Consider the following 19954-nt stretch of genomic DNA (forward strand, 5'->3'; position numbering starts at 1 on the left):
AAACAGGGATTATAAATCTATTTACCCAGAGAATCTTTCAAGATGGAGATATTCTGGGCTATTCTAATCCCATCATGTCTGATATTTTTACAATCACTGCATGTGACGCCTTCAGGTAATGCTCTTAACCCAAATCTGCACGCTCTGCTCTGGTGACTATAATCAGTATTTATCCTGTCTCGACACCTGGCCAGTGATTACATGTATACCATGTTGTCCCATTCCCATCAATTTTGAAGATGTTGCAGACCTGGGTTGAAATAGTATTGGTTTTCTTTCAAATACTTTGAGTGCCAGTTGGGCGAGCTTTGCAATTTCTATTCAATTGGTTCCTTTGCGCCAGGCAAGCTCAATCAAGTGCAGAAAAAGTATTTGATGATGTGCAAGGTGTGTGTTCCACCTCCGTACCTTCCCAGCATAGTGTTGGATGCGGAAGCAGCTGTGTGGCAGGCTGTGGTCTGTCAGGAACTTGGAGTTCTTGCTAAGGCGGCTCTCAAAGTGCTGGTGCTCAGCACAGATGGTGTTCAGCTTGTCTAGGAAGGTGTCGTCAGTCACTGTGCCTGGCCGCAGGCACTCCTCATCCAACATGGCCAAGATACCATTCTGGTTCTAGAATAAAGAGAGGAGGGGTAATTCTTAGAAATACTTTTAGACATTAAGGGTAATTCAATAATTTTTAACAACGGTCTATCCAGCATGGCCAAGATACCATTCTGTTTCTAGACAGAGAGATGGAGGAGAGGTTTCTTAGAGGTTCTTCATAAGAAATCCTAAATTTAGGATACAGTAATATAACTATTCTAAACAACAGAGTCAACTGTGATTACAGCACAAAGTTCTCATCTTTAAGGTAATCATCTCCTGTCTGTGGCAATAAGACACAGGAAATTGGTATACAGTATCAAGGACAATTGTTTCAATTGATTTATTCACAGATTCTTGTGAAATTGCTTTGTTTTCCAAGAATCAGAGGACATTGAGGGAGACCTACTTACTTTCTCGATGAGTTCACAGATAATGGCGTTGTTGAAATACTCTATGTTGGTCCATTCAATGTCCTGTCACAAACAAGAACAGATGTCAAGAGGTTAAAGAGGGGTTACTATTCACTTTTTTCCACTAACTTTCACTTACTTCTTCCAAGAAAGCGTTGTCCTGTAGTTTTAATCCTGACCTCACCTAGACTTACTTATACAGACCTGAGTGGCTTAAGAGAAAGCCATTGACCTTCTATAATCTCAGACAGACAACTAACCAATGGGCCATGAAGTCAAGAGATTGAGAATCGTTTAAGCAGTTCGCTATCTGTCTGATAGTATCTAAAACATCTGTCTAGCCTGGCTGACCAAAGCTATTCAGTCATTGACCTTTTCTATAGATCTAGATCTGCTGTGTTCATGGGCAGACACAGCTGCAGCTTGGGCCTTATACAGTAACAGTCCTTATAAGATATTTTCTATTCAACGTATATACATTTATATACAATTCAATAAGAGCACAAGACTCAGGATTACGACATGTTTCTGAGAGTGCCTGGATGAACAACACTACAAATGGTGCCGAGCCATAGGGCTTGGATTTGGAGCTTTATGTCATGTTGTGGCTGGAAACTGGTGGTTCAGGCTGACTTGGTCTGTGTGACAGACAAACAGAGGTTCCAGGTTTGGGGGAGAGGAAAGGGGCGGGGCTGGGTTAGCCATCTGGGGATGTGAACTCTGCATCCTGATTGGTCAGTGGTCCCCACTGTCCCGCCCCCTGTCCCCTCCTGTCTTCCACAGTGTAGTATTTTCCCATGCACTGTTCTGGAGGGAGGCCAGGCAGTGGAATATCATGGAAGGGAGGTCAAGGGAGCAGCACTCACATACTTAGAGCTCTAAAAGCAAACAGAGGCCTGAGCCCCAGGGGGAGAAGTGTGTTTACCCCTGCTGGAGTGAAGGATCAATTCCGTCCCTAAAGCCCACAGAGGAGAGGGAGAGAGGGAGGGAGAGAAAGGAGAAGAAAGTAGGGCAAGAGAGGGAGTGAGAGGGATAGAGAGAGATGGAAAGTATGGTGAAAAGAGCAGGAGAGAAGGATGAGGGCAAGGAATGGGGATGGAAAGAGGGGACTAGAAAGATAGAGATGGATAATAGGAAATTGAGGAAGAGAGAAATGGGGTACAGAGGCAAAGAGAAAAGTAAAAGACAAAATAGATGGGATAGGAAGGAGTGAAAGAGCAAGAGAGGGACATAAAGAGAAAACTGGGAAGGCAAAAGGTGAAAGACTGATATTGATCAATAACACAGCCCAGTACTAAAACACTGCATGACAAACCTGGTTCACACTACAAATTGGCCTGTCAATGTGTGGAATGTAAACTAGGTGTCAGGGGGCCACAAAGAGAACAGTGAGAGATGGATGGCTTTATGGGGCAACGCCCTCCTCTGACTACATGCCAGTAGAGTGCAACGACTGGGTTGTGTTCATTAAGCACCAAAGAGAAGAAAACACACTGAAACAGGGAGGGACTAACACGATTTGTCCCAATAAGAAACACTGATTTTTGTTGTCCTTTTTGAAAGGTTTGACACAAAAAATATACGATATGCCCTAGTGAACACACCCTTGTTGTCTCCAGTAAGGTGGACGAGGGAACAGGGGACAGTTTACCTCTCTGATGTACTCCTCCTGCTCTTCGCGTAGCGTCAGTTCGATGAAGATCTGCTGCAGTTTCTCATTGCAGTAGTTGATGATGAACTGTTCAAAGCTGTTGTCCTGTAGAGAACCCCCATTGACACCATTTAGACTCATGTTCTAAATAGGCAAAAATGTAGCAATTCCAGATGCACACAGCATGGTACCACATCACACCACATTCAGTACATATTGGGGGTAAAACTCAGTAATATACTGACTGCTGTCCTCTCTTGCCTGTCTGACACTGTGAAATGGCCCCCATCTGTTGCCACCTGTTGCTATGTTGACATGCAGCTTTCGATAAGCTTTCAGGTCACTCCCGGGTCCTGTTCTCCCCCTGTGGCTTCCTTGTTGGATACCACTAGGGTAATGCCAAAAAAGACAACAATTCCTTGATCCCCATTCCTTCACTGTTATGTCACGCTAACAAAGAAAATGTATCTTTCCAAACAAACAGAGATAATCTCTTCTCTCTCTGAACTACTGTGGGAACAGACTATACATGTGTGGCAATACTAGTTACAGTACCAAACAGCCAGGGCAAATGAGGGCATAGAACTTTCTTTGACTGGCATTCCTCCTTATTGCTTTACAACAGCTCTTGAACAAATCCAAAGGACAGATAGCTGCCTGATAGTATAATCCTATCTGTGTTTCTTATCATGGATACATGTTAACTAATCTTGGCAAGGCTTCAGTGTTTATCAGCTCATTTCAACAGCATTGAACAGAGACAGTGAACAGGCATGAAGTATAAAAGATTGTTAACCATTTAAAATACCTAACTTATCTAAATTATCCCCCTTTCTTATCAGTTAAGAAGACCAGTTTAGTTTCCAGTCATTACTCTTGGCTAACAGCAGCAGCGTTGGGTTAGGTAACAATATCACTCCATTTGCTTAGGTTACAGAGGGTTAGAACAGCATACCTACTGGGCATGAATGACATGCTGGTGACCTCTGGTCAGGAAGAGAAGGACCCACATGGCAACAGAAGGAGGGTGTTCATACATAGCCTGGTCCCAGATCTGTTTGTGCTGCCTTGCCAAACCGTATGGTTATTGTCATACCAAACATTTGGCTTGATGAGGACCATAGGAGTTGGCAAGCCAGCACTAACAGATCTGGAAAAAGGCTAATTCATACACTCTTCAGAATAGCTCTGCTATTGTATGTTCTCTTCTTCCCTTAAGAGACACACCAATACTCTTTCATACCCCCCCCCCATCAAAAAAAAACACAAGGGAGGTCCTGTTATAGATATGATCTGAATTAAGACTAGGATTAAGGGCTGAGCTAGATCACAGCATGCACACTGCACCCAGCACTCAGCATACCCTCAGCAGGTGTACTTACTCCATCCTGTCGGCCCAGACACAACAACATTCAGGAGAGAGGAATGAAACAACTTCATAATGAGTGGGGAACAGTCAGGAACATTAGGAACATGTACCTTAGAGATCAACTTAAAGAGGCACTGTGGAAGTTAAGTTGCTAGTTGTTCATGTCAAATGTATTCTCTCACAAAACCACACAAATTCTTTCTTTTAGGCAAACAATAAGCTTCCGCTCATGGGTGATGAGAGGTGTGAGGTCATTTCTGGACATATTTCTGTCCATTTAGGCGACCCCTTTCATTAACTGTGTGCCATTACTCTTACCTCGAAGATTTCAAAACCATAGATGTCCAGGACTCCCATCACCTTGTGGCGTGTTTTTGCTTGAGCCTGAGAGGAGAAATAAAGGGAAAGAGAAAGTATAAGACACACATAAAATGTGTCTTTTAGTTTGGTAGGGCATATCTTTAAAGTCAATGTCTTGTAGAATAATACAGTGTAGAATAAATCATGAGACAAGAGAGGCCAGAGCGAGGCCAGAGAGAGGCCAGAGAAAGGCCTTACCTTGATGCTTTCATTGATCCTGGTGATCAGCCAGCTGAACAGACGGCTGTAGAGGTTTTTGGCCAGGGCATCACGGGCATAGTAGGCCTAGAAAATCACAAATGAGGGCTTACTATATAGATTTCAGTGCTCTCATACGCAGAGAATAATAGCTGTAGTAAATATCTCAGGCAAATGCTTTTAGTAGTGTAGCATTCACCAGTCAACTGGGACAGGGCCCATGGAGCTCAGATAGATAAGTCATTATGGACGTGAAAGTGGCATCAGTCAAGCTATACAGTGGCTCGCAAAAGTATTCACCCCCCTTGGCATTTTTTATATTTTGTTGCCTTACAACCTGGAATTAAAATTGATTTTGTATCATTTGATTTACACAACATGCCTACCACTTTGAAGATGCAAAATATTTTTTATTGTGAAACAACCAAGAAATATGACAAAAAACAGAAAGAGTGCATAACTATTCACCCCCCCAAAGTCAAGACTTTGTAGAGCTACCTTTTGCAGCAATTACAGCTGCAAGTCTCTTGGGGTATGTCTCTATAAGCTTGGCACATCTAGCCACTGGGATTTTTGCCCATTCTTCAAGGCAAATCTGCTCCAGCTCCTTCAAGTTGGATGGGTTCCGCTGATGTACAGCAATCTTTAAGTCATACCACAGATTCTCAATTGTATTGGGGTCTGAGCTTTGACTAGGCCATTCCAAGACATTTAAATGTTTCCCCTTAAACCACTTGAGTGTTGCTTTAGCAGTATGCTTAGGGTCATTGTCCTGCTGGAAGGTGAACCTCCGTCCCAGTCTCAAATCTCTGGAAGACAAACAGGTTTCCCTCAAGAATTTCCCTGTATTTAGCGCCATCCATCATTCCTTCAATTCTGACCAGTTTCCCAGTCCCTGACGTTGAAAAACATCCCCACAGCATGATGCTGCCACCACCATGCTTCACTGTGGGGAGGGGGTTCTCGGGGTGATGAGAGGTGTTGGGTTTGCGCCAGACATAGCGTTTTCCTTGATGGCCAAAAAGCTCAATTTTAGTCTCATCTGACCAGAGTACCTTCTTCCATATGTTTGGGGAGTCTCCCACATGCCTTTTGGCGAACACCAAATGTGTTTGCTTATTTTTTTCTTTAAGCAATGCCTTTTTTTGTGGCCATTCTTCCGTAAAGCCCAGCTCTGTGGAGTGTACGGCTTAAAGTGGTCCTATGGACAGATACTCCAATCTCCTCAGTGGAGCTTTGCAGCTCCTTCAGGGTTATCTTTGGTCTCTTTGTTGCCTCTCTGATAAATGCCCTCTTTGCCTGGTCTGTGAGTTTTGGTGGGTGGCCCTCTCTTGGCAGGTTTGTTGTGGTGCCATATTCTTTCAATTTTTTAATAATGGATTTTAAATGGTGCTCCGTGGGATGTTCAACGTTTCAGATAAAAAAAATTATAACCCAACCCTGATCTGTCCTTCTCCACAACTTTGTCCCTGATCTGTTTGGAGAGCTCCTTGGTCTTCATGGTGTCGCTTGCTTGGTGGTGCCCGTTGTGGTGGTGTTGCAGACTCTGGGGCCTTTCAGAACAGGTGTATATATACTAAGATCATGTGACAGATCACGTGACACTTAAATAAAGTCCACCTGTGTACAATCTAACTAATTATGTGACTTCTGAAGGTAATTGGTTGCACCAGATCTTATTTAGGGGCTTCATAGCAAAGGGGGTGAATACATATGCACGCACCACTTTTCCGTTATTTATTTTTTAGAATTTTTTGAAACAAGTAATTTTTTTCATTTCACTTCACCAATTTGGACTATTTTGTATATGTCCATTACATGAAATCCAAATAAAAATCCATTTAAATTACAGGTTGTAATGCAACAAAATAGGAAAAACGGCAAGGGGGATGAATACTTTTGCAAGGCACTAACTCCAGCTGTAGAATGTTTCTCTTTCCAACAATCCACAACGGAACATTTACATTTACATTTTAGTCATTTAGCAGACGCTCTTATCCAGAGCGACTTACAGTTAGTGAGTGCATACATTTTCATACTGGCCCCCCGTGGGAAACGAACCCACAACCCTGGCGTTGCAAGCGCCATGCTCTACCAACTGAGCTACAGGGGAATAACAGTGAAATTAAACATTGAGCTGTTTGAAGAGGCGTGTCCTAGAGTGGGCCAAATAACATCCCTATAGTTACTAGAGGCTCATTCTCTGGCACACAGCCACACTGGAGTAGAGAAAAGCTGTCATTCCTCATGTAAACAACACACACAGGTACAGTGCATTCGGAAAGTATTCAGACCCCTTGACTTTTTCCACATTTTGTTACGTTACAGCCTTAATCTAAAATTGATTAAATAAATAAAAATCCTCATCAACCTACACACACAATACCCCATAATGACAAAGGGAAAACAGAAAAAATATATATACCTTATTTACATAAGTATTCAGACCCTTTGCTATGAGACTCGAAATTGAGGTCAGGTGCATCCTGTTTCCATTGATCATCCTTGAGATGTTTATACAACTTGATTGGAGTCCACCTGTGTTTAAATTCAATTGATTGGACATGATTTGGAAAGGCACACACCTGTCTATATAAGGTCCAAGAGTTGACAGTGCATATCAGAGCAAAAACCAAGCCATTAAGTCGAAGGAATTGTCCGTAGAGCTCTGAAACACGATTGTGTCGAGGCACAGATCTGGGGAAGGGTACCAAAAAATGTTCTGCAGCACTGAAGGAACCCCAAGAACACAGTGGCCTCCATCATTCTTAAATGGAAGAAGTTTGGAACTACCAAGACTCTTCCTAGAGCTGGCCGCCCAGCCAAAGCAATCGGGGGAGAAGGGCCTTGGTCAGGGCGGATTCTCTGGTCTGATGAAACCAAGATTGAACTATTTGGCCTGAATGCCAAGCGTCACGTCTGGAGGAAACCTGGCACCATCCCTACGGTGAAGCATGGTGGCAGCATCATGCTGTGGGGATGTTTTTCAGCGGCAGGGACTGGTCAGGATCGAGGGAAAGATGAATGGTGCAAAGTACAGAGAGATCCTTGATGAAAACCTGCTCCAGAGCACTCAGGACCTCAGACTGGGGCGAAGGTTAAACTTTCAACAGGACAACGACCCTAAGCACACAGCCAAGACAACACAGGAGTGGCTTCGGGACAAGTCTCTGAATGTCCTTGAGTGGCCCAGTCAGAGCCCGGACTTGAACCCGATCTAACATCTCTGGAGAGACCTGAAAATAGCTGTGCAGCGACACACCCCATCCATCCTGACTGAGCTTAAGAGGATCTGCAGAGAAGAATAGGAGAAACTCCACAAATACAGGTGTGCCAAGCTTGTAGCGTCATAACCAAGAAGACTTGAGGCTGTAATCGCTGCCAAAGGTGCTTCAACAAAGTACTGAGTAAATGGTCTGAATTTGCTCAAATTTATAAAAACCTGTTTTTGCTTTGTCATTATGGTATTGTATGTAGATTGATGAGAAGAAAACAACAACAATGTAATCAATTTTCGAATAAGGCTGTAACGTAACAACATTTGGAAGAAGTCAAGGGGTCTGAATACTTTCCGAATGCACTGTACACACACAGGCACACACACACAGGCACACACACACACACACACACACAAACAGAATGGAAGAGTTAAACTTGGACAGGACCAGGCATAACCTCCCTGACAAACAAACACTTCTTGGAGCTGATGTTTGAACTGGTGATGATGTGCTATGGATAATCTGGTGATCCTTAGTTTGATAGTTCCTCCAAGAGCTACAACCAATGTGCTCTGAGTTATTGTCTCTGTCTGGCCTTTTTATACCCTTCTGTTTATGCTATCTATTTGTTAAGATAAGTTCTGATGGACTCTAGAGACACCACACAGCAGCACCAGGGGGTGGTGTCTCTGTCTCAGGGAAGCAGGTCTGTTTGTGCTGCCTTGTCAACTCTTATGGTCATTGTCACGGCAATGAGTATAGAAGTTGGCAACACAGCACAAACAGATCTGAGACCAGGCTAGCAGATATCTGCCAAGAGTGTTTAAATCACTTTTCAGGAGAAGTGAAGCTCATCCCTTTGTTCTACCCTCCTTCATAAGCTGATTTTGTGGAGCATAGGGAGAGGGCTAGGGCGAGGACTAGGGAGAGGACTAGGGAGAGGACTAGCCTCTATTACTTTATTTTCATCTCCAACTGAATGTTGCCTGAACTCACAGACCTCCAGGATTGGGAGAGGAGACTAGCTTCTATTCCTCTCATCTAAAAGATGAATGTGCCTGCTGCCTGAACTCACTAACCTCCAAAATATGACCAACTTCTGCATTTCCAGGGGAGAATTCACCAACCCCTCTTCTATTATGGATATGTTTCCATGTACAGTAGGTGGGGATGGGATGGGGGTTAGCTAGCTGCTAGAGAACTAAGTCAGAGGGAATTGATCTTCTCCTTTCTCATCCACCCATCCAGAACTGGAGTGTGAAACATCCCCTAAGACTTAGTCTGTCAGTGCTATCATGAAAGGAAGTGTGTTGCTATACAATGATGACAGGACCTTTTGGTGGTCCTGGGTGGCTCAGTTGGTAAGGGCATGGTGCTAGCAACGTCAAGGTCGTGGGTTCAAGTCCCACAGGGATCACATACAAATACTAAAATGTATGCACTGCCACTCACTGTAAATTGATAAGTGGCATATAATATTACATTATATATACTCATGTTTAAATAGATTATGTAAAGTAAAGTAGTGTGTTGCTATATAGGCTTGAGCGGTATCCAGATTGTCATACCTTCATACTGACCTTGTGCCATCTAAATGCTAACGAGCGCATTGGGAACATTTTATACAGTCTCTGACCTAAACTATATTCAGGACAGACATCCCAGCTCAAAGTTTCACAAGTAACTCAAGAAGCTAACCACTTAGCTAGATAGCTAACTAGCTACTAAATTAGAAAACCAACCGCACAACTGCAGAGCATTTAGCACATTTTAGACATTTAACTTAATAGTTATATAAGATATCTAGCTGGCAAACATTTAGCTGCGAATTCCATACTGTAACTAGTTTGTTTTATTTTTTATTTTATTGAACCTTTATTTAACTAGGCAAGTCAGTTAAGAACAAATTCTTATTTACAATGACGGCCTACACCTGCCAAACCCAGACGACGCTGGGCCAATTGTGCGCCGCCCTATGGGACTCCCAATCACGGCCGGATTGTGATACAGCCTGGAATCGAACCAGGGTCTGTAGTGACCCCTCTAGCACTGAGATGCAGTGCCTTAGACCGCTGTGCCACTCGGGAGCACCTGGCGCGTGCTGCACAACAGTGAGCGACTCACAAGGCTCCGGTCTGTGTGCTTGTAAACAAACACCAAGTGACTAGGGACTACCGGTAAGCTTCATAATGATATGTGACAGGTGAAATGAAGAAGGCAATCTTCTTTATCTCCTAACGTATTGCACAAGTTGACCGCAGGTATTTACTTAAAAAGTAGCTACAAATATTCAAATGTATTTTTTTTTTTAAACATCTAAGAAATATTTTCTACGGTATTGAAAAACCATCCCATGGCTATTTCCAAATACCCCGGTATACGGTATACCGCCCAAGCCTATTGCTATACAGTGATGACAGAGAGTTCTTCTCACCTGGGCCACGTTGAGTGTGGTAGACATCTTCTCCATCTTGGCTTCCACAGTGCGGTAGCTGAAAGCCCTCTCCAGCACAGACTGCTCAATCCCCAACAGCTCACACATCTCCTTCAGGTCTGGAAGATAGAGCAGAGGAAAGACACATTCACTAAGAGAAAAGACAAACACTCAATCATCATAGAGCTTTGTATACAGGCCTAGGGCAAAGAAACAAATAGGCAATGACTAGATGAAATCTATCAATAAAATACATTTATCCCCTGCAGGGATGATGGAATCCATATCAACATTAAGCTCTACCAACAATGGCACATGATGTCAGTATCAGGGTTCCAGTGGGTAGCCATAAGGGCATTAGCTAAACCCTTTCCATAAAGAGATAAGGTAATCTACTCTCTCTCTTCTCAGAGGATCTCCTTTAGGATCAGTATTGTGTCTCCTGGCCAGGAATTCCCAAAGCAGCTGGACATAGTAGTGTTTAAGAGGAGTTACTGAAGCGCATTAACCTTAATGTCCTTAGGTATTTACATGTCAATTGTCTCACTAAATGGTCTTCTGTAAGAGTGGTGTTGTTGACTAATGTCTTTGTGTACCGTGACAGTCCATACAGCCGTCAAATGGTCACAAGGGGAAATGCCATTAATAAGCTGGTGTAATTTTAGAAAGTAGATGTGTGGATTTTATGATTCACACCACAGACCATGTGGAGTTCCACTTTAGTGTGACATCATGTAGAGAAGTTGTGTTTGCAAAGAAATAATGCAAAGTTGTGCCATGGCTGGGTTACTAAGACATGCTAAATATTATGTTTGCTTAATAGGGGACAGCTGTAATCAGTAGGGTTATCAATAGGCCTATTGTACTTACAATCATAAACTATAGCATATTGTCCTTAGTAAGCCATTAAATGTATTAATCATTAACCAGTAGGGGGAAGTACAATAACAAACACATATGCTACTGTTGATATAATTTACAGGCATGGCTTGTGGTGGAGGGACTGACTATTGGTCAGTGGTGATAATCTAACCGATACCTTACAGTGTGCTTATCTTATCTATCCTTCAATTAATAAGACAATGCATAACCAAAACAATATTTTCTACAGCCACAATACGGGATATTTACATTTTCAAGATGCAAGGGAAATGCAGGCATCCACATTATTTGGTATCCACAAGTGGGCACAAAGTTATTTAAAAAGTGAGATGTGTGTGCATGTGTACTGTAACAGGAAACGATTGTGTCCCACAGCAAAGCTGCTGGTTGTCCAGTCCGACTATGGTCTCACCATTCTTGTCCTTGACCCTGCTCTCGTCAAAGCCGTTGACCCTGGACTCTGGTTTGAACTCAATGTTCCCCAGTTTGAGGACGGCTGCCACCAGCTCCAGAACCGACTGCACCTCATCCTCCATGAAGCCCACAATCTGCATGGCATTCTGGGATGGCACAGGGAGAGAGACAGCCAATCAGACATTCAGCGTGTTTGACGGGATCAGTTGGAGCAAGGGGAGGTGCAGAATAACTCATCTTGATCTGTTAATGAGTAGTTATTTGCAGGGTTCTACAATAACTTTTTCCACTGGTGGCAGTGCCACCAACTTTTTCAGTTGGTTGCACCAGCACAATTTGGTCACACCAATCTTTCTATAATTGATAATGGCCTGACCTGCGTCCCATAATGTGCCTGCATTCCATACAAAACCAGGCTAATGATGACTAGCCATCTTTTAAATTAGCATGCCCTTGTGTTCTTACATTGATTTTGATAGATTTACTGTAACAGCAAAGAAAAGAGACTTAAACATTGTATCCATGAGTTCATCTGACTCTGGGGAAGTAGATAAAGGGCCTCATTGCCAAAATCCCTAAGTATCCCTTTAAATTATAGTGAGTTTGTTTCTCCCCCCCTTTTGCTTTTTAAAATATTTGTTTTACTCAAACCTCCCGCGGGCCGTATTGGACCCGTGTATGTTTGACACCGCTGCTCTAGAGGATTTCGCAGAAAATAACACATGGCATTTTGAAATCTGCAATAAATACATTGTGCACTTTATTTTATTTCTCTGTGTGCAGTTTGAAGGGAGTTGTTAACTAGCGCTAGCGCAGTTGCTACTGTAACTAGTGTTAGCGTAATGATTGGAAGTGTATGGGTATCTGCTAGGTAGATAAAGGGTAGATAAAGGGCCTCATTACCAAAATCACAAAGTATCCTTTTAAAATCACTAAAACCAAATCGAAACTGTGTAGAAATGATAATCCAGGCTCTGCTGTAGCCGGCCGCAACCGGGAGACCAATGGGGCGGCGCACAATTGGCCCAGCGTCGTCCAGGGTAGGGGAGGGAATGGCCGGCAGGGAGGTAGCTCAGTTGGTAGAGCATGGTGTTTGCAACGCCAGGGTTGTGGGTTCGATTCCCACGGGGGGCCAGTATGAAAAAAAAAGAAAAAAAAAAGAATAATGTATGCACTAACTGTAAGTCGCTCTGGATAAGAGCGTCTGCTAAATGACGTAAATGTAAATGTAAATGTAAAATAATGGACCTATATTCATACAGTATCTTCACTGTCCAGCTCGCTAATAATCACTAGACGTCTGGGAGCATTGAACATTTCAAAATCGATGGATAGAGCATAATTTTGACAGCAAGGAAATATAACATATTTCAGTGTGGCTCTACGGACCTCATTGAAGACTGAATGCGCCCCCTCCCGGAAAAATGAGTTAGACACCACTGCTCGAGAGGGCAGAATTTGAACGATACTTGATACCAAAACGATACCACAACATACCATTTTTGTATACAGACAAGTCAAATTCAAGGTCTTTCAATAACTTTTTCAAACACTTAATTTTAATTTTCAAGGACCTACATTTTATATTTAATTGTTGTATTAGCCTATAGAAAAAATCCCCCCAAAATGTATGCAAAACAAGTATACATTACCACTAAGAATAAAGCTTTTTTTAAATTTTTTATAGGCCTACCCAATGGCATTATGCATTGACATTCACATTATTTTAACATTCTATGTCAGAATAATGTGGGCATTGCATGACTAAAGACAGCATTCTCCCGGCACAAACACACTAATGAAGTCTGTCCATGTGGTAGCTAGTCAGTCTCGCCATTTGAGATGTTGAAGAGTTATTGAGGGGTTACCGTATCATGTTTTAAAAGGAGAACGCAACCAAAAACTGGGTTCCCTTTGTATTGGAACGCTTTGTATGGAAAACTAAGTTGAAGCCAACATTCGATGTTGTCTTGCTCATAATAACCGCATATGGTTTTACCACAACAAGCGCAACACCCTTCCATTGAAACGGCAGGAAACAAACTGATCAGATAAAACTGATCAGAAAATAAATCACATATTATATTGGCGCAGTAGAACTTCTAAATCGGGTACCATAACTTCAAGGACCAAAGAGCCTAGAGTAAATGTCATTTTCAAGGTAGGTTATTCCATGATGACTGAATTGTGCACTGCAAATATTCAACCAAGACTTTTAACTTTTACCTTGTTTGCATACCCATTCTTGCCTTAGCATTTACTGGTAGATATCATAACTTGGAACATCTTTCCTTCCGCTACCGTTGTCTGTCTTCACGCCAAGCAACAACCAGCTGTTTGAGAGCTGCTCGCTCTCTCTGTCCGAACGATTATCTATAGGCTATGTGTGTCCAGCGGGCGTGTGATAAATAATAGACATAATGAATGAACAGCTTCGGGAATCCATCTGTTTTTTAATCCATTATATAGCCTAGATTAAAAAATGCATAAATTTTTTCACTGACAGGGATGATCGACTGGCCCGGAGGGTTTCCAACACCTCCCCTGACACACACAGACGGACATTCCCGTGCCGTTGTTGCCTATTTTTGGTCAATTGCACATTACTGTTTGAATAAATCATGATGATAAAAAAAGCAAATTGTGAACCAACAACTAAAGTGACCAGGTAAAAAAAAATCACTGCCACCCTTGCGACCTATAAAAAAGGTCTGTCACACTGCCAGGTCAAACAGTGGCAAATGCGACTGTTTTGGTCGCAGTATCGAACCCTGATTTGGGATGCAAGGTGATTTGTAGATCAGTGATTCTATGCAGTTGGACTTTAAAATGTACATGTAGTCAATCTCAAACACACAATGATAACATGGACAACAGAAAGGGGGATGAGTTTCTGGACTGGATAGGGAAGAGAGTGAGACAACTAGTGACAGAGGGCACAGTGATGTGGACTGTGTGGTTGGGGAACTATCTTGAATTATTAAATGTGTGTTACTGTGATTTGACACCATTTTTTAAATTTTTAGTCATTTAGCAGACGCTCTTATCCAGAGCGACTTACAGTTAGTTAGTACATACATTTTTTTTTTTCATACTGGCCCCCCGTGGGAATCGAACCCACAACCCTGGCGTTGCAAGCGCCATGCTCTACCAACTGAGCTACAGAGGAGGCCATTGTGAACAAGGGCGAGAAAAGACTGTAGCAGGCTGCCTTTGGCTCCTACAACAACATCATATCCAGTGGAGAGTCCTATTGTTGTAAAGCACTGAACTCTATTGTGTTGAGTTGGACTGCAGCTGTGAGGTGGCCTACTAGCTCCCTCACTGAGAGAAGTGCTAAGACAGGATGCTGAGTGCATCCTAAAGTGCACTATATAGGGAACAAGGTGCCATTTGGGACACAACCACTGCTCCTGAGAGTCCAAGGGCAGGGAGACAGTAGAGTACAGGACAGTCCTGTTAAGGGAGTTAGGAATGGATAAAGCTCAGGCAGCTCATAACATAACATCCTCTGTGTGTCACCAACAGTAACTGAGTCAGGAGGAAGATGGAGGTAAAGAGAAAGACTTACACATGATGACCATGCTCCGCATGTCAGAGAGCGAGTGTGTGTGTACTTTAGAAGGGAAGAATGCAGCTGCTGTTTCTCCCTTATGTTTCCCACATCAGTACAGCATCTAATCTGCCTGCCACTGTGTGTGTACTCTGAAGCATTCTGCTATTGTTTATAGTACGGGAACGCCTTCACGGCAGGTGGAATGGGATTCCCTCTCTGCGCTAAACTCATCCTTATGTCTCACTCACCCGCTGTGGATATAGTTCAAAGTTCAAGTTAGGGTCTGTACACAACTACACACATGGATAAGCAAAAGACTGCGGCAAAAAGGAAGACATTTCATTGGTTCTAGCTGGCAAAATTATGGGGCGTGTCTGTGCAAGTTTGCAGTTAATTGGTGAATTGTTTTTCAGCAACGTGTATGGACCCTCACATAACAGGTAGAGAGGCTGTAGAAGAGGCTAGCTGGCTAAGAGCATGGACCAGAGCTGTCTTAAACCTGAATCCAATCTACCTGCTAGTTTGTTCGGTCAGTAGATAAAGAGGATCAGACTCTCACCCTACTCTCACCCTACCCTTTGCCACAGTGTACCTCTAAGCTAAGCCAAAAACAAATTGACACAATGACAGACAGGAATTAGTGTGTGTGTGTGTCTCACCCTGACGGTCCTGAAGCTTGCTGCGTCATCCAGCCCATTGACGGTGGCTGAATCCAGACTCAGGTAGTTGTATTTACTGAAATCTCTGTCCAACTTCAGTTTCACTGTGGGCCAGAAAGACAAAAACACATGGCTTTAGCATGGTGCATATTGACTAAAGTCCTATACACTTTAGAGCAGCAGTTCACACACACACACACACACACATACGAGCAGCAGTTTCAAATGGCCCTTTAAAGTCCCATATCTGGTATCAAGGAAAGCCACAGCATGGTGTATTGGATTACAGGTTAAATTAAGTGCAGCTAAATCAAGTCTTTTGATGTTTCTCCACCATTGAATCAAAGACCATTATATTGTTCTCCTTCAACAAGACTGCCAAACAGTGGCTGAGCTCCAGCTGAGCACAAATAAACCATACTGGTTTCATAGTCTTTGTTCTCTGTAGTTAAACACAGGCTCATGTTTAAGTATTGGTCACATGTTTCTTTAGAGTAACTAAGACATGTTGCGGTTAGATAAATCGGTTACATTTTATTTGACGTGTAATAATAATAACTCTGTCATGACATATCAAACATTCTTGACCGTTTCTGAGATGTTATGCCACATATAATGAAGCTTCATACCATGTTAGTAATATTGTCATGAAGGTATTACCGATAACTGTGAGTATAACTTACTCAGGGTGTCATCCGAGGCTCCAGAAAGAAGCTGGTAGAAGATGTGGAAGTTTCTCTCGCCTCTCGGCTGCTTGCAAACCCTGGACTTCTCCAGAAGATCTGAGGATAACAATATATAAAGGACATAATGAAGACATGGATGTTAAAAACAGGCCTTATACTGAATTACCTGCTAGAACAATTCAACAACGGGTAAGGTAGGAAAAGGAAATGTAAACCAAGATTTAACAAGGTATTATTATTACTCTACCATGAGTTTCCTACACATGGTAGAGGTTAGGCAGGACATACACTGTAAAATAAGATTTAATTTAATGAGCTAAGAACACGACTGATGCGCAATGTCTAAAAAAATAAAATAAAAAAAGAACACGACTGATCTTTTATTTCTACACATGGTCAGTGTCCAGACCACATCTGTAGAGCTCTGATGGATGCATCTCCCTGTTATAGCCAAATATTAGTGTTTCCAAGGTGACAGAGTCACGGTTATGTTGGCGTCTCATTGTTCATTGTGTAGAAGTGGAGTCTCTGAGCCGGCCGGCACAGGAAGACTCAAAGGAGGAAACCATATGAAGGGATCAAATGTCAAGTCAGCTCCTTCTCCTTAGCTACTGACCAACTACAACACCTAGATTGAAAAGGATGTACTCTTGTGATACATACTTTTACATTTCAACAGTTAATGTGGTTTAAGTGGTTCACATAGCTCTATTTACTATAAGTTGATCAGGAAAGTAAGATAATTTAGCTTTTGAGTTTGGCATTGGCCAGGCATACAGAAGCACGGTTTGCTTGACAAGCCGAATTAAAGTTATATTCAGCCCACGGACCTGAGTGGGAACTGCTAGCTACCGGTCAGCTACGAGCCCTAAGTCCTGAGTCATCCTCTCAGTGGGGGCATTAAACGCTTAGAGAGTCAGGGACCACTTCATAATGCATTTATACTTTCTCTGGCACAGCACTTAATGCCACTGGCCCACTACAGAGAAACGGGAGGTCAATAGACGGTGTGTGTGTGTGTGTGTGTGTGTGTGTGGAGAGAGCCACAGGTGTCAACAGCTAGCAGGTAGGTGGTGGTTACGAATATGTGCCAGCCATGCTTCACCACCACATGGTAATCACTGTGTGTGTGTGTGTGTGTGTTCGTCACTAAGTGATTCTCTGAGATTTTAAACACGTGTCTATCTCTTTAGAGCGCGACAGACGAGCAGATCTGAGCAATGCACTGCCTCTGAAATGTAATCAAAATGGAGCCTGACAGCATGGATTCTATCCCCCATCTCTCCTTTTCTAATACAGAGTACATAAAATACCTCTTGACCAGACAAAACTCACAACAGTGAGTTCCAACAGCAGAAAATAAGATGCAGGAACAGGAAATGTGGCTCAAGAATGTTCTGAACATTCAGTCTCCCCCATAGGGGGCTCTTCTCTCTGTCATGACCTTTCACCTTTTGTATACTAGAAGAGTTCAGCCCTGTTATTGCTTTTTACTACTAAGGCTGCTGCGCTGTTTTTCATGCCTGCTGTAAAGCATTTGTAAAATGTTGAATGCTATTTAGTTATTTGCAGCAGGCAGGCTGCATCCAGGATATGGTTCCTAGATGAACAAACATACATTAAAGGAGAAATGCCAGACACGCTATATACTGCAAAGTAAGAATGGAAGTCCATATCCTGTCTTGTTGTTTAGACTAGGATTTAACAAGCACCAAAGGATTGTCCGCTTGGTTATTGATATCCTCTTCCTCGCACGTTACCATTATCTAAGTCGACTTTACTTTGTTATACAAAATGGGAAATGAACAAGGCACAATCACATAAAAAATATTTTTAAACAGATTATCAAAGCAGACAAAATTCAACACATACAGTTTGACACATTCTCCCATACAAAACTAGCGAGCATGAGCTGTAGTGTCCTAAACCCTCCTCGACTGTGGCCTAACCCTAGCTGCTCCACTGTACTGTGACCATGCCCTAGAGCAGTGGTTCTCAAACCTCTCCTGGGAACCCACAACCATTCCATGTATTTGATATATTCCAGAGCTAGCACATCCTGATTCAAATTGACAACTTGACATTATTATTATTATTATTATTATTATTATTATTATTATTATTATTATTATAAGCCCTTGACTAAGTGAATCAGGTGAGCTAGTTGAGGGCTACAACAAATTTGTGAAACATCTGGGGGTGCCGAGGACAGGTTTGAGAACCACTGCCCTAGAGGTGTTCCTGCTCTTTATCCCCAGTTAAAGAAGACCTCTGGGCATGGAGAGGGGGCCATAATGAGGTGTCTGCTGACTGTGCTGCAGCAGCGACATAAAGAAACAGGGGAATTTATAGCTAGTGACTTCTGAGGGAAGCCCTCAGGCATGAGAGAGGCCTCTCATCTTCCATTAGTGGTGCGCAGGTCAGCTGTTTGTTCACCCGCACCTGCTCGCAATTGCTAATAACTAATCCGCAACCGCCCGACTATATGTGATAGTGAAAATTTGAGCCCCGCACCAAACCCGCAATTTCTTTTGGTTGCCTGATTTAGATACACTACATCACCAAAAGTATGTGGACACCCCTTCAAATTAGGGAATTCGGCTATTTCAGCCACACCCGTTGCTGACAGGTTTATAAAATCAAGCACACAGCCATGCAATCTCCATAGACAGAGTGGCGAAGTGGTAGGCCACACAAGCTCACAGAACGGGACCGCCGAGTGCTGAAGCGCGTAGGCCGTAAAAATAGTCTGTCCTCAGTTGCAACACTCACTACCGAGTTCCAAACTGCCTCTGGAAGCAACGTCAGCACAATAACTGTTCGTCGTGAGCTTCATAAAATTGGTTTCCATGGCCGAGCAGCCGCACACAAGCCTAAGATCACCATGCGCAATGCCAAGCGTCAGCTGGAGTGGTGTAAAGCTCGCCACCATTGGACTCTGGAGCAGTGGAAACGCGTTCTCTGGAGTGATGAATCACGCTTCCCCATCTGGCAGTCCGACGGACTAATCTGGTTTTGGCGGATGCCAGGAGAACGCTACCTGCCCCAATCCATAGTGCCAACTGTAAAGTTTGGTGGAGGAGGAATAATGGTCTGAGGCTGTTTTTCATGGTTCGGGCTAGGCCCCTTAGCTCCAGTGAAGGGAAATCTTAACGCTACAGCATACAAGGACATTCTAGACAATTCTGTGCTGCCAACTTTGTGGCAACAGTTTGGGGAAGGCCCTTTCCTGTTTCAGCATGACAATGCCTGAATGCCTCATGTCTCCCGAGTGGCGCAGTGGTCTAAGGCACTGCATTGCAGTGCTAGCTGTGCCACTAGAGATCCTGGTTCGAATCCAGGCTCTGTCGTAGCCGGCCGCGACCGGGAGACCCATGGGGCGGCGCACAATTGGCCCAGCGTCGTCCAGGGTAGGGGAGGGAATGGCCGGCAGGGGATGTATCTCAGTTGGTAGAGCATGGCGTTTGCAACGCCAGGGTTGTGGGTTTGATAAAATAATATATGTGCTAACTGTAAGTCGCTCTGGATAAGA

At 43.2% G+C, this 19954-nt stretch overlaps 1 protein-coding gene and 1 non-coding gene across 9 annotated transcripts in view; one reads left to right on the forward strand and one right to left on the reverse strand.

Annotated features, from left to right (window-relative positions):
* The window catches only part of LOC121537004 (unconventional myosin-Ib-like), a 128716-nt gene that overhangs the window by 26816 nt on the left and 81946 nt on the right, over positions 1 to 19954 (reverse strand). For 4 of the 8 annotated variants that reach the window (XM_045206693.1, XM_045206697.1, XM_045206695.1 and 1 more), the window contains exons 8-17: positions 16420 to 16518; positions 15737 to 15840; positions 11520 to 11667; positions 10226 to 10344; positions 4574 to 4660; positions 4334 to 4399; positions 4029 to 4034; positions 2647 to 2751; positions 996 to 1058; positions 409 to 609 (exon numbers count right to left, since the gene is read on the reverse strand). In XM_045206693.1, the coding sequence (XP_045062628.1) occupies positions 409 to 609; positions 996 to 1058; positions 2647 to 2751; positions 4029 to 4034; positions 4334 to 4399; positions 4574 to 4660; positions 10226 to 10344; positions 11520 to 11667; positions 15737 to 15840; positions 16420 to 16518 (998 nt within the window). The remainder of the gene's footprint in view (positions 1 to 408; positions 610 to 995; positions 1059 to 2646; positions 2752 to 4028; positions 4035 to 4333; positions 4400 to 4573; positions 4661 to 10225; positions 10345 to 11519; positions 11668 to 15736; positions 15841 to 16419; positions 16519 to 19954) is intronic. The other 4 variants (XM_045206699.1, XM_045206696.1, XM_045206694.1 and 1 more) reach the window with 1 other exon arrangement.
* trnaa-agc lies at positions 9133 to 9208 on the forward strand. Its single transcript has one exon. It is a non-coding gene; the product is annotated as a tRNA-Ala (tRNA).

This window comes from Coregonus clupeaformis, chromosome 23 (assembly GCF_020615455.1).
Source record: "Coregonus clupeaformis isolate EN_2021a chromosome 23, ASM2061545v1, whole genome shotgun sequence".
NCBI classification, from domain to species: Eukaryota; Metazoa; Chordata; class Actinopteri; order Salmoniformes; family Salmonidae; genus Coregonus; species Coregonus clupeaformis.